Here is a 12,677-nt window from a genome sequence, read left to right as displayed (position 1 = left end):
ATGGGTGTCTTCCTTAAAATATTTGTTTTAAACTTAAAAAAAAAAAAAAAAAAAAAAAAATCTGAAGAAGTAAAGAAAAATACTCATTTCCTCTTTGGGACCATATACACTTAATTTACTCTTAAATTTTTGACCAAACATTTTTTTTTATCATCTGTCTAATTAAAATGTTATTATCAGAAAATACAAAAAAAAAAAAAAAAAAAAAAAAAACTGTAACTGTCATCGTACCCAGTGAAAGAGTTGTCATCTTCATCATCATCTTCCCCAATCATTCTCTTGTGAAAATTCACTTTCCCGGTGAATCATTCAACCATTGAAGTTTAGAGATGTCGTCGAACTCCACGACGGAGGATACCGTCGCCGTTCCACTAATCTCCTCCCTCCGCCGAGCTACTAACTCTACTTCTCAAGTCGCAATCGTCGGTTCCAACGTCTGTCCAATCGAAAGCCTCGATTACGAGTACGAGAACCTCTCTCACCGTTACTTCATCTTCCTCAATTTTGCTTTCTTCTCTCCGTTAATTTCATTGTTACGCTTTTCGATTTTAGGATCGCGGAGAATGATTTCTTCAAACAGGACTGGAGAGGTCGTAGTAAAGTTGAGATTTTCCAATACGTGTTTATGAAGTGGCTGCTTTGTTTTTGTATTGGTATTATTGTTAGTCTCATCGGATTTGCTAATAATCTCGCCGTTGAGAATCTCGCCGGTGTTAAGTTCGTCTTCACTTCTAATATGATGATTGCTCGAAGGTGAACTGGGACTCTCTGTTTTTGTAATTTTTCAATTTGTGTTTGCTTTCGCAATGTTGATGAGAGAGTTGAAATTGTTTTTGACAGGTTTGGTATGGGATTTGTTGTTTTCACTGTTATAAACTTGGTTCTTACTCTCTTTGCGTCGGTCATTACGGCTTTTGTCGCGCCTGCTGCGGCAGGTTCCGGTATACCGGAAGTTAAGGCTTATTTGAATGGTGTTGATGCTCCGGAGATATTCTCGCTTCGTACTTTGTTTGTTAAGGTAATGATTTTTGAGGTTTTTGTGTGGTAGAGTTGGGAGATTTGTTTCTGATAATTTTTATTTTGGGTATAGATCATTGGGAACATATCTGCAGTGTCAGCGTCTCTTCTCATAGGTAAGGCAGGGCCTATGGTGCATACTGGTGCTTGTGTTGCATCTATACTTGGTCAGGGCGGCTCCAAAAGATATGGATTGAACTGGAGATGGCTTAGATTTTTTAAAAATGATAGAGACCGAAGAGATCTTGTTACTTGTGGGTCAGCTGCTGGGATTGCTGCCTCGTTTCGTGCTCCAGTTGGTGGTGTCCTGTTCGCTCTTGAGGAGATGTCATCTTGGTATGTTAAGTTGTGTCAAGTTATTCTCTTTAGCTCAATGGGTTTCTTATCTTAAGTTCATTAGTAGCCATAGCGTTGTTGAACTTATTGGCTCGTTGGTACGTTACTGTCACTTTGTGAATAGTTCATTAAGCTAGGATTGGGTTTCTTCGTTGTAGGTGGAGGAGTGCACTTTTATGGAGAATCTTCTTTTCGACGGCTGTCGTGGCAATTGTCCTCAGGGCTCTAATCGATGTGTGTTTAAGTGGGAAGTGCGGGTTATTTGGTAAAGGAGGCCTAATAATGTTCGATGTCTATTCAGAAAATGCGTCTTATCACTTGGGGGATGTACTTCCTGTTCTTCTCCTTGGAGTTGTCGGTGGTATTTTAGGAAGCTTTTACAACTTTCTACTGAATAAGGTTCTGCGAGCTTACAACTTGATATATGAGTAAGCTATCCTATTAGATATATTTATTTAACAGACAACAAAGTAGATAAATATCTTGATCGCCAACTTCATTTTCTGTGTAGGAAAGGGGTTGCTAGTAAAATCTTCCTCGCTTGTGCGATATCAATTTGCACGTCCTGTCTTCTTTTTGGATTACCATTTCTTGCATCATGCCAACCTTGCCCTGCTGATGCCATAGAAGAGTGCCCTACAATTGGACGGTCTGGCAACTTTAAGAAGTACCAATGCCCCCCTGGTCACTACAATGATCTAGCTAGCCTCATTTTCAACACAAATGATGATGCTATCAAAAACCTTTTCAGCAGAAACACTGACTTCGAGTTTCATTATTTCTCGGTTCTCGTATTCTTTGTCACCTGTTTCTTTCTCAGTATCTTTAGCTATGGCATTGTTGCTCCAGCAGGTCTCTTTGTACCGGTTATCGTAACAGGAGCATCGTATGGACGCTTTGTAGGGATGCTGCTTGGTTCAAACTCGAATCTTAATCACGGTCTGTTTGCTGTGCTTGGTGCTGCGTCCTTTCTTGGTGGAACAATGAGGATGACAGTTTCCACATGTGTTATTCTCCTTGAGCTGACCAACAATCTGCTACTACTACCTATGATGATGGTGGTCCTTCTGATTTCAAAAACAGTTGCAGATGGTTTCAATGCTAACATCTATAATCTCATCATGAAATTAAAAGGGTTTCCTTACCTCTACAGCCATGCAGAGCCTTACATGAGACAGCTTCTAGTTGGTGATGTAGTCACAGGCCCACTTCAAGTCCTCAATGGCATCGAGAAAGTCGAGACAATTGTACACGTTCTCAAAACCACTAAGCACAATGGCTTCCCCGTGATTGATGGACCGCCACTTGCTGCAGCTCCTGTTCTACACGGTCTAATCCTCCGGGCTCATATTCTTACGCTGCTAAAGAAACGAGTATTCTTGACTAGTCCAGTGGCTTGTGACTCCAATATCCTTTCCCAATTCAAGGCAGATGAATTTGCTAAGAAGGGTTCTGGAAGAGGTGATAAAATAGAAGATGTGGAACTAACCGAGGAAGAATTGAATATGTATTTGGATTTACATCCGTTCTCTAATGCCTCGCCTTACACTGTTGTGGAGACCATGTCACTTGCAAAGGCCCTAATCCTCTTCCGCGAAGTTGGGATAAGGCACTTATTGGTCATACCAAAAACCTCCAATGTAAGTGATTTTGGTTCTCATCAACACTTTTATTTTCTGATAGACACTAGTATGCTTGATACATATAAGTGAATATTAAGAAAGAGTATAAATAGGTTGGAGGGGGAACAGTTTAGAGTCTTCTGAATTTTAATCATTGTTTTGTTTAGTTCTCTGTATATCCGATACTTCTTGGTTTTTTGGTTTATCAGTTGTGGAATACTCAATTCATATCGAATTCGTTAATTTGTGACTAAAGAAAGTAGTTAATCTGAATTGCAGAGACCTCCAGTGGTAGGTATATTGACGCGGCATGACTTCATGCCGGAACATATACTAGGCCTGCATCCGTCTCAGTCACGGAGCAGGTGGAAAAGGCTTCGGATTCGGCTGCCTTTCCTCTCTTGAAGTTATTCAGCTGCATGTCTACTTTCTTTCAAGTATGACAGCTCTGATCAACTCTCAATGATTATATATTTGCAAATGTTCTTTGTGGTAATTATTCGACTTTGTATATGAATCAACATTTCTTTTAGTGTTAGAGATACAAAGATCTGATGCAGAGAGAGTTTATAAATGTTTTATTTCTTGGAAGAAAGCTGGCTCTTATTTGCCTAACCATTAGAACATGTCAGAGCTGAGGTTTTAAAAGCAATTATTTCATGACCACCACCACAACGCCACTACCAGTGACTTCTTCTCTCGAGCTTATGTTTTAATCTTTTGTCCGTGACATTACTCAATTCACCAACACACATGCAACTGCATCAAGAATAGACTAAACAAAGCAATAAACTCAACTCAAGACAGTCTCATATCATCTCTACACATTTTGTTACAATCAATGAGGAAACCCAAACTTCAATGTCTAACTGTTGAGACTGTAAAAACAAAATCCCAATTCTTATATCACTCTTGACCTGTAACAACTTTGTACTGGCTGTTGAACAAGTGCCAGACTCACTTGACTTCACAAGACACAGTTTTTGAGTAACAACTCTTTAGTCTTTTTTACATGTGTTGTGTTCGTTGTGTTTCTTCTACTAGTTTCCTCACATCTGTTTAAGTTGCACCAATTAACAATAGTAGTGGTTTATATAATATATTTAACATAATTTACATTAATGACATTCTCAATATAATTAGGGACTTAGGGTAATAATAAGAAGTGAGTTGGCTGCTTTATCAAACACCAAAGTTAGATTTACTTCCAAAGTACTTACTGTATATATAATTTACTAAGTTGGCTGCTTTTGAACAGCAAAGTTAGATTTTACTTTAGAATATAATATAAAATTGAAATGTGAAGTTAGATTTACTTTATCATTCTAGACTACACAAAAAAAGTCTGAGCTGCTTTATATATCTACCAGTAAACTTGGATGTTTTCAAGAAACAACCAAATTTTACAAAATAGAACAAGTTTAATTCCCAACCATAACGTTTCCATAAAAAGGGTCGACATGAGTATGCAACGATGATGGATGAAACATTTATGGAATTTTTCTTACCTAACACTAGAGAATGAATTTTCTTGAGTATTACTCGTGTGTGTGTGGGTTTTGGGATTTTCCTAAATAAAGAAATACTTCACGTGAATCCTTTTTGGTCATAGGTCCCCTCCACCACCTTCACATTTCATTTCCTTTTTCTCATGTCAGCTTATAATGTTTGTGGTTGTATATGAGTCAATAAATTAAAGATGTTACACATATAAATATGAATATGAATATGATATTACTAGTAGGTGAATATATACAAAACACACGGGGTTTTTTAAATTCTTAGACTGGGAATGGTGGCCATAAAAGCAGATAAAATATATCGAAAACCGCATTTGTACTGCAATTTTTTTATAAAAAAATACTATAGTTGAACCGTACTGTACATTAAAACCGCTTCTCCCATATAGTCAACTACTCTATTATCATTCAGACTCTTAGATTGGTTTCTTTTGTGACCAAGCCAGTTTTTTTGTAAGGATATATTTTTTATAATTATTGCTACAGATGTTTGAAATAATAAGATCGATTATGTTTGTTAATGGCACAAACATTTGTAACTATTTTTTTGGGATGTAAATATTATTTATAGAGATTTATTATATCGGATTTCGTCTATCATAAAAAAGTCCGTTATCCGTATTAGAAGATAACTCATTTGAAGTAGAAAGCTTACTCGAATTTTATCGTAAGAAGCCAAAATACCCGAGTTCGTCACTTCGCCAGTCCAATATCACCTTCTTGATATGTTTATGTCAATTTAGGGACATTCAAATGTTTAGTACTCCCTCGTTTTTTATATATTTTAGAGAAAATATTTAAATATTTAATTATATATATATATATACACTAGTTTTAACAATTTATATTACGTAAATTGTTTTCTACTTGGTTGAATCGTGTTTAGCTAGATATTACATAATATTTAAAAAATAATAATAATAATTGTAATTTCTTTATTTGTGTGCATAATCTTTAAAAATCAAATATGAAGAAATGAAGGGAATATGAATCAGTGATATCTAGGCATTTTTAATGTGATGTTAAATTGACCAAGATTGAGCTTAAGAGTAACACAATTGTTTTAACGCATAAAACTCACATCGGGTCTTAAAAGAGAAGAGACAAGTGGATACATCAGGAAAAGGATCTAGAAATATTTACTCCTCGGAGATCTTAAACATGTTTTTTTCCATATTCTTCTATATCGTTACTTGGATTCCTCTCATGCACACTTTCTATTATTAAATGGCACCAACACAAATGTACTTTGAAGTATTTAATTAACATAATTATATTTAGAACCCAAAAGTATCAAATTGCTTTTTCAAAAAAAAAAAGGTCTCAGATTTAGTGTTTAATGTTTACATATATATATTTTTTTTTGTAAACTATGTTTACATATATAATTACCAAAAAATGTAGTGTGTTAAATTAACTCTGTTAGTGTGAAAGATAATAGATATTGGAGGTAGTATTATTTCCATTTGTAAAAAATTTCAAGATATATATTTTTTAAAATAATTTACATTAACGTAGGAAAGGTTTTTAAAATTGTAAGCTAGTTTAATTTCATATGTTTTTTGTAAATATTTTGAACACTATCATCAGATGAGGCATTCAGAAAAATCAACTTGAAAAAACATTTCACTTATTTACAACCATGGATCTGATTGGTAGCCACGTCTAAGCGAAACGGTTACAAAACTTATAGCAATTGCAGAGAAGACGGTTAAAAAAAATCAAAGATAACAGATGGAATAGTATAATTTAATTAAAAATTAAAAATATAAAGTAATAAATCATTATCTAATTCATAAAATGATATATTAAACTAGTTAAAGAAGAATTGTTATAATGGTAAAGAATTATTTTTATTACAATAATAAATTATAAAAAGTGTAACAAATTATAATAGAAAATTGAAATTAATTATAAATTACAATCTAATACCAAAAACAATAGCAAAATGATAGAATAAAAACTATGCAACTTTTATATAAAACCAAACATTGGTCTTTCTAAGTGATTGAGCTTGGCTTTGCGATCATTACCACTTTCTGCAAATGCTTCTGTTAACCAAGATCTCAACCGTTTCTCTAAACGTACTCTTTACTGGCGATAGTTAAAACGGTTTGTTTGTGAACGAGTTAAGTGAAATCAATCTAACTTATTATATTGTACAAATTTTTCACTCTCTATTATATTATTATTTTTCATAGTATAATTATATTCCCTCTATTATTTAATACATGAATTTTTTGACTTTATTTATCAAAAAATAGATGATTTTTCATATATCTATCCAAAATTAAATAGATCATTATTGGTTTAACAATTTATATCATACATATTATTTTTTACTGGTTGAACTGTATTTATGTAGATATAAACAATGTTTTTATTTCCAAATAAATGAAAATTAAATAATTTTTCAATTTATGTGTATTTGTCAAAAAAATTCATCTATTTCAGATGAAATATTAAATTAGTTAAATCAATACATAGGTGTTGCTTAAACTATACAGTTTGATTGATTTATAAAATATCATTAAGAAATTTTATTATAATGTATTATTTATCAGAAAAAGACGTGAAAATCATTGGTAAGCGAAGTCACATTGATAACAGACGACTAGCAGTAAACGTATAGTATGAGTCAGACTCTATACTGTATTGTTGTATAATTTTAAAATAAAATACATCAGTTATTTTAAAATACATTTCAAATGCATTGATTGTAGGATTATAAATTTTTGTGTCTTATTGACGTCAAAGAGATAAACAAATCTAATTTCTCTGCCATGTCCCCTAGAATCAAGTTTACTGCAAATTTAAAAATTAGTAATTTAAAAACCCATTAGTTGTAACTTGTATAATATATAATTGACCAAATTTTCAAGAGAAAAATTGTATGGGACGTTAAAACAAAATTTGAGTCAATAAAATAAAATAATGCATTACAGATCATTTGAATTTTTATAATACTTATTATAAATATGTTTATTAAGAACCACTCAATAATATGACATTGCATTCAAATGAAGCTCTATAATACTTATTAAAAATAAATATGATTATTAAGAACCACTCAACATTGCATTGGTCAAACAAAAATAATGTTTCATCATTCGGTTTCATTTCCATATAAAGACATGGACATTTCAAATAGCCATCTTTGCCATTTTGCAAAAAAACATTATCTAATTTGTTTTTCTTATTTAATAGTTAATACTTCAAAATATCTATCTTTTAAATAAACGTGACAAAAAGAAAAATACATTTTAATTTATCTATTAAAAAAAAAAAAAAAAAAAAAAAAAAAAAAAAAACCAAGTTGCTTGGTGAAGCAAAACTCATTTCTCCCACTAATGATATATGATAAAGACATAACTAAGAGAATCTTTCATGACTTTTCTTCTTTCTCATCACTACAAAAATTCTCTTATGACTTCCTCTTTGTGAGTTAAGAAAAAGAGATCAAAAGAAGAAACAAGAGCCATGGCTGCTCCAAGATCAAGAAGATGCTCTCTTTCTTTGTTAACCTTTATCTCAATATCTCTTATTCTTATAATTTCAGTTTCACTATTTGTCTTCACAACAAAGCCAACTAATAAGCCTTTGATTGATTACAGAAACCAATTCTCTATTGTCTCTGTCTCTTTCCCTCTTTCTCTTTCTCCTCTTGGACACAACACTAGTCTTGCTGCTCCTGTCTCTTCTCCTTCAAGCAACCCAACAAACACAAGTACTCTTGCTTCTTCTTCTCCACTAGTACTACCTCTTCTTAAAGAGAGCAATACAACAACAAACACTACTCTTTCTTCTGGTTATGATGATCAACAACAAAACCAAAATAAGTCTCCAAGTCCTACAAGTAAAAGAGTTGTTATCAAGGTATGTATAATTATTCTTTTTTTCTTTCAACTCTCACAAATAAACCTTTTTGCTATATATGATCAAAACTTTGTTTTTATTATTAAATTTTACTCTTATTAATTTTGGTATATATGGCTATGGATCAGAAGAGAAGTGGGTTGGATAAAATAGAATCAGAATTAGCAAAAGCAAGAGCAGCAATTAAGAAGGCAGCTTCAACACAAAACTATGTTAGCTCCCTCTACAAAAACCCAGCCGCCTTTCATCAGTTGAGTTTTTCACAATTCTTTTTACTCTTCTATATAAACCAAAAAAGTTGAATTTATCAAAAATTAAATTAAATTTCTCAAGGTTAAGTAATTTACAAGTACAGTGTTTAATTAGATTTATTAGGTCAAAGATGATATAGGGCTGACAATTTTCACATGGATATTTTCTATTTCCAACTATTAGAGCATTGGTTTCATCAAAGAGCTCAGCATTTAATTGAAGTTACAAATAAAGACAAAACAAAAACACACAATTACGCAACGTACTTTGTTTAACGTAACGGCTCTGGTGAGATGCCTCTTTTTAAGCAAAAAGCTTCTATTCTTTTTTGTCTTTTTTTTTCTTTCTTTTAATTCGAAGAGATTTTAGTATTGTAATTAAATTTTTAAAAGTTTTTTTTAGATAAAAATATAATTCGGTTCATATAGGATATAGATTTGTGAATTATCCACACCGTAACTTAGATCGCTTACATAGAAAAATAAGAAATCTTGTGTTAGAACCGTTTTTACGAGTCGGTCCGTCCTACTTTATAAGATACATACGAATATTGTTTAAAAGCACAACAATTAAGAAATATCAAAGATGATTTCATTTATTAAAATTCAACCAATAACAAAAATATTGCAGAATTTAAATAGTCATAAACAATTATAGTAATAGAAATTGTGCATAGAAAAATGAAAAAATCTAATAAAATGAAACAACTAAAAATGCGAAAACATCTTATAAAGTGAAACAGAGGGAGTAAATGATAAGAAAAAAGAAAAAAATTTATCACAAAAGCAGTAAAATAAAATTTAATATATTCAACTACTTCATACGAAAATATTCAAATAACCCTTTTTAACATATAAACTTATTAGTTAAAAAGCTACCATGAAAAGGTATTAATCATTAAAATATTTGCTATTAAAAACTATTTTTTTTAAAGCACTTTGGGACTTGATTTTTCTTCTGTAAATCAAATTCTATATTTAATACAAAATTGAAATATATAGATGTTGGTTCATTCGATAGAGATTATACGATTCTTTAATAAACAAGTAGGAGATAAAATATAAGAAAATTTAGTGAATACGAACGTGGCACATCCGTAGCTAACCTCAGTGACCTTTCTTGATACTTTTTAAGATGTAACCTTAACTATGCTAAACCTTTTTTTTGTAATTAATATAACTTCCTTTTTTTTAAATGCAGTAAAGAAAGTTTAATTAAAGATTAAAAAATCAAATCACATGTTGTAGCACTTGTATACATAAACATTGATGTAACACAACACTCGTGTATGAACAGGAGTCACACGGAAATGATGAATAGGTTTAAGGTGTGGACATACACGGAAGGAGAGGTCCCATTGTTCCATGATGGCCCTGTGAATGACATTTACGGCATAGAAGGACAATTCATGGACGAAATGTGCGTGGACGGCCCTAAGACTAGAAGCCCTTTTCGGGCCAATCGTCCCGAGGATGCTCATGTTTTCTTCGTGCCATTTAGCGTTGCCAAGGTCATACACTACGTTTACAAGCCCATCCGCTCTGTCGACGGGTTTTCGCGGGATCGTCTTCACCGTCTTATAGAGGATTATGTTGATGTAGTTGCTACTAAGTATCCCTATTGGAACAGAAGCCTTGGAGGCGACCATTTCATGGTATCATGCCATGACTGGGTACGTATATTGTATACTCTTCTACTTTCTATTTTACCGTTGAGATTTTAGAAGCTTTTTTAAAGGTTTAAAAGGTCTTATAAAAAGGCTTTAAATTTTATTTATACGATATCTATATAATACACATTTGTTTTTATAAATTTATATATATTTGGATAAATATCAGAATTTTAGTGACACTTTTGGAAAAGAAACATTTTTGAAAAGGGGTATTTTTAATATTTCCGTAAGAGTTGTTGAAATTTGGACACTGCAAAATCAAGGTTTCTACTCATTTAGTTTTGGAATTTTTTTTTTAATATAATATTTATTCGAACCCAAAAATGTTTAACCTATCGCGGATGTTCATTTAAACTTTTCAATATTCTCATTAATACAAAATTTTTTTATTTTAATTCGTTAAATTCTAAAAATTATCTTTTCTAATTGGAATAGTCTTTTTATATATCTTGTGCATATAGGCACCAGATGTGATTGATGGGAATCCAAAGTTGTTTGAAAAATTCATAAGAGGACTTTGCAATGCTAACACCTCGGAAGGATTCCGGCCTAATGTGGATGTATCCATTCCCGAGATCTACCTTCCTAAAGGTAAATTAGGTCCATCTTTACTCGGAATATCACCGAGAATTCGATCTATACTCGCATTTTTTGCTGGAAGAAGTCACGGTGATATCCGAAAAATCTTATTTAAACATTGGAAAGAGAGGGACAATGAAGTCCAAGTCTATGACCGTCTTCCCCCGGGAAAGGACTATACAAGACTAATGGGAATGAGCAAGTTTTGTCTATGTCCGAGTGGTTGGGAAGTCGCTAGCCCGAGAGAGGTTGAGGCTATATACGCTGGTTGTGTACCGGTGATCATATCGGATAATTATTCATTACCATTCAGTGATGTGCTTAATTGGGATTCATTCTCTATACAAATCCCTGTGTCCAGGATAACAGAGATCAAAACCATTCTGCAAAGTGTCTCTCTTGTAAGATACTTGAAGATGTATAAGAGAGTGTTAGAAGTGAAGCAGCATTTTGTGTTGAATCGTCCAGCTAAACCCTACGATGTGATGCATATGATGCTTCACTCTATCTGGTTAAGGCGACTTAATCTTAGGATTGGTACATAGTATACATTTTTTGTTTTGATACAAATAATATTTAAGGTGTCTAAAATTCATATGAGTTACTAGCTTTGTATTCTTTCTATAAATTTGCATAGTTCTTCATTGTAAATGTACACAAACAACAAACACAAATCAAAGAGTTTCATACTAATAAGAGAAACAAGGCCTTTTGTTATTCGTGTTATTGTGTTCCATTATGAACTATAAAATGTTAATAATACATCGATCATTTAATCTTATACATTTTCGTCATCTTTAAGGTCTCCAAGAAGTACATATAAGATCATTTAACTAGGAAAGAAGCATTTGGATCCAAACAAGTAAAAGGGAAGTACATTAAGATGTGTATAAAAAGGATAAGCCAAATCGGAGAAGAGATCGGATGACCCTTTCTCCCCGAATGACAAAGCGGTTCACGATAGATGTGACCTGTTTTGCACTTATACATTTATAACCATGTATGGTTAGTGATATCTTTGGGTCTGAGTTAGATCAAAGAATATCCCTAAAATCTATGGTGGAAATGATGTTACATATGTTCATAGATTCCATGATTAATGCTTTCATTTACTTAGTCACTATGGGATGGTTTTAAATACTTTGGTGTATGAACTTTGAGCTCGGGAGATACTTAGTCAGTAACGTGAGTTGGATTAGATTTTGCATCATGAACTTGACCCGAATTGGTTTTAGAATTCTTACACACAAACCAATAACACCCCCTTAGTTTTCCTTGTTCTTAACTTATTACAGATTCAATAATTTTTTGCTTGCTTTACTTATCATTTCTCTAGTTGATTGTGTCATTCATACATCTTATACGCCTATGAATACGGTCCGGTCGGAATTTAAAAAGGGTTACCGGAAATAACCGAATTACATACAGTTCGGTTCGGGTCGCGTTATTCCGTTATTTATTTTGGTTACCGAAATTAACAGAATATTTTAGATTTTTGGTTAGCTTGCTTAAATCGGGTCGGTTAACTTAATTAAGTCAGGTAAATTTGGTTTAATTTCGGTTAATTTTGGGTAATACGGATAATTTTGGGTATATCGGGTTGGGTAATGCAAGTAATTTTGGGTAATATGATAATTCGGTTAATTTCAGATAACTCGAATTAACCGGTAACCGATTGGAAATTATAATCTATTCTGATCGGTTATCTTCTCTTAACCAAAACCAAACCAAAAACCGGGTACTATTCCCAGGGCTATTTATAACAAAGTTTTTTTTTCTTTCTTAAAGCTTACCAAAAACAAC

The 12,677-nt window shown here is 32.5% G+C and overlaps 2 protein-coding genes across 2 annotated transcripts; both read left to right on the top strand.

Annotated features, from left to right (window-relative positions):
• Positions 1 to 204: 204 nt before the first annotated feature.
• On the top strand, positions 205 to 3,644 carry LOC17880124 (putative chloride channel-like protein CLC-g). Its single transcript, XM_006283110.2, has 7 exons — positions 205 to 463; positions 553 to 753; positions 841 to 1,018; positions 1,091 to 1,353; positions 1,512 to 1,781; positions 1,865 to 2,993; positions 3,255 to 3,644. Exons 1-7 carry the CDS (start codon positions 330 to 332, stop codon positions 3,378 to 3,380), a joined length of 2,301 nt encoding a protein of 766 aa, XP_006283172.1. The 5' UTR covers positions 205 to 329; the 3' UTR covers positions 3,381 to 3,644.
• A 4,198-nt stretch (positions 3,645 to 7,842) lies between these two features.
• Positions 7,843 to 11,593, top strand: LOC17879511 (xylogalacturonan beta-1,3-xylosyltransferase). Its single transcript, XM_006283467.2, has 4 exons — positions 7,843 to 8,371; positions 8,500 to 8,621; positions 9,920 to 10,295; positions 10,757 to 11,593. The coding sequence occupies exons 1-4, from the start codon at positions 7,976 to 7,978 to the stop codon at positions 11,417 to 11,419; spliced, it is 1,557 nt and encodes a 518-aa protein (XP_006283529.1). The 5' UTR covers positions 7,843 to 7,975; the 3' UTR covers positions 11,420 to 11,593.
• Positions 11,594 to 12,677: the final 1,084 nt, after the last annotated feature.

Source organism: Capsella rubella, unplaced genomic scaffold, assembly GCF_000375325.1.
Source record: "Capsella rubella cultivar Monte Gargano unplaced genomic scaffold, Caprub1_0 scaffold_7, whole genome shotgun sequence".
Lineage (NCBI taxonomy): Eukaryota > Viridiplantae > Streptophyta > Magnoliopsida > Brassicales > Brassicaceae > Capsella > Capsella rubella.
Note: the sequence above shows the minus strand (reverse complement) of the source record. Positions and strands in the feature narration are given on the sequence as shown.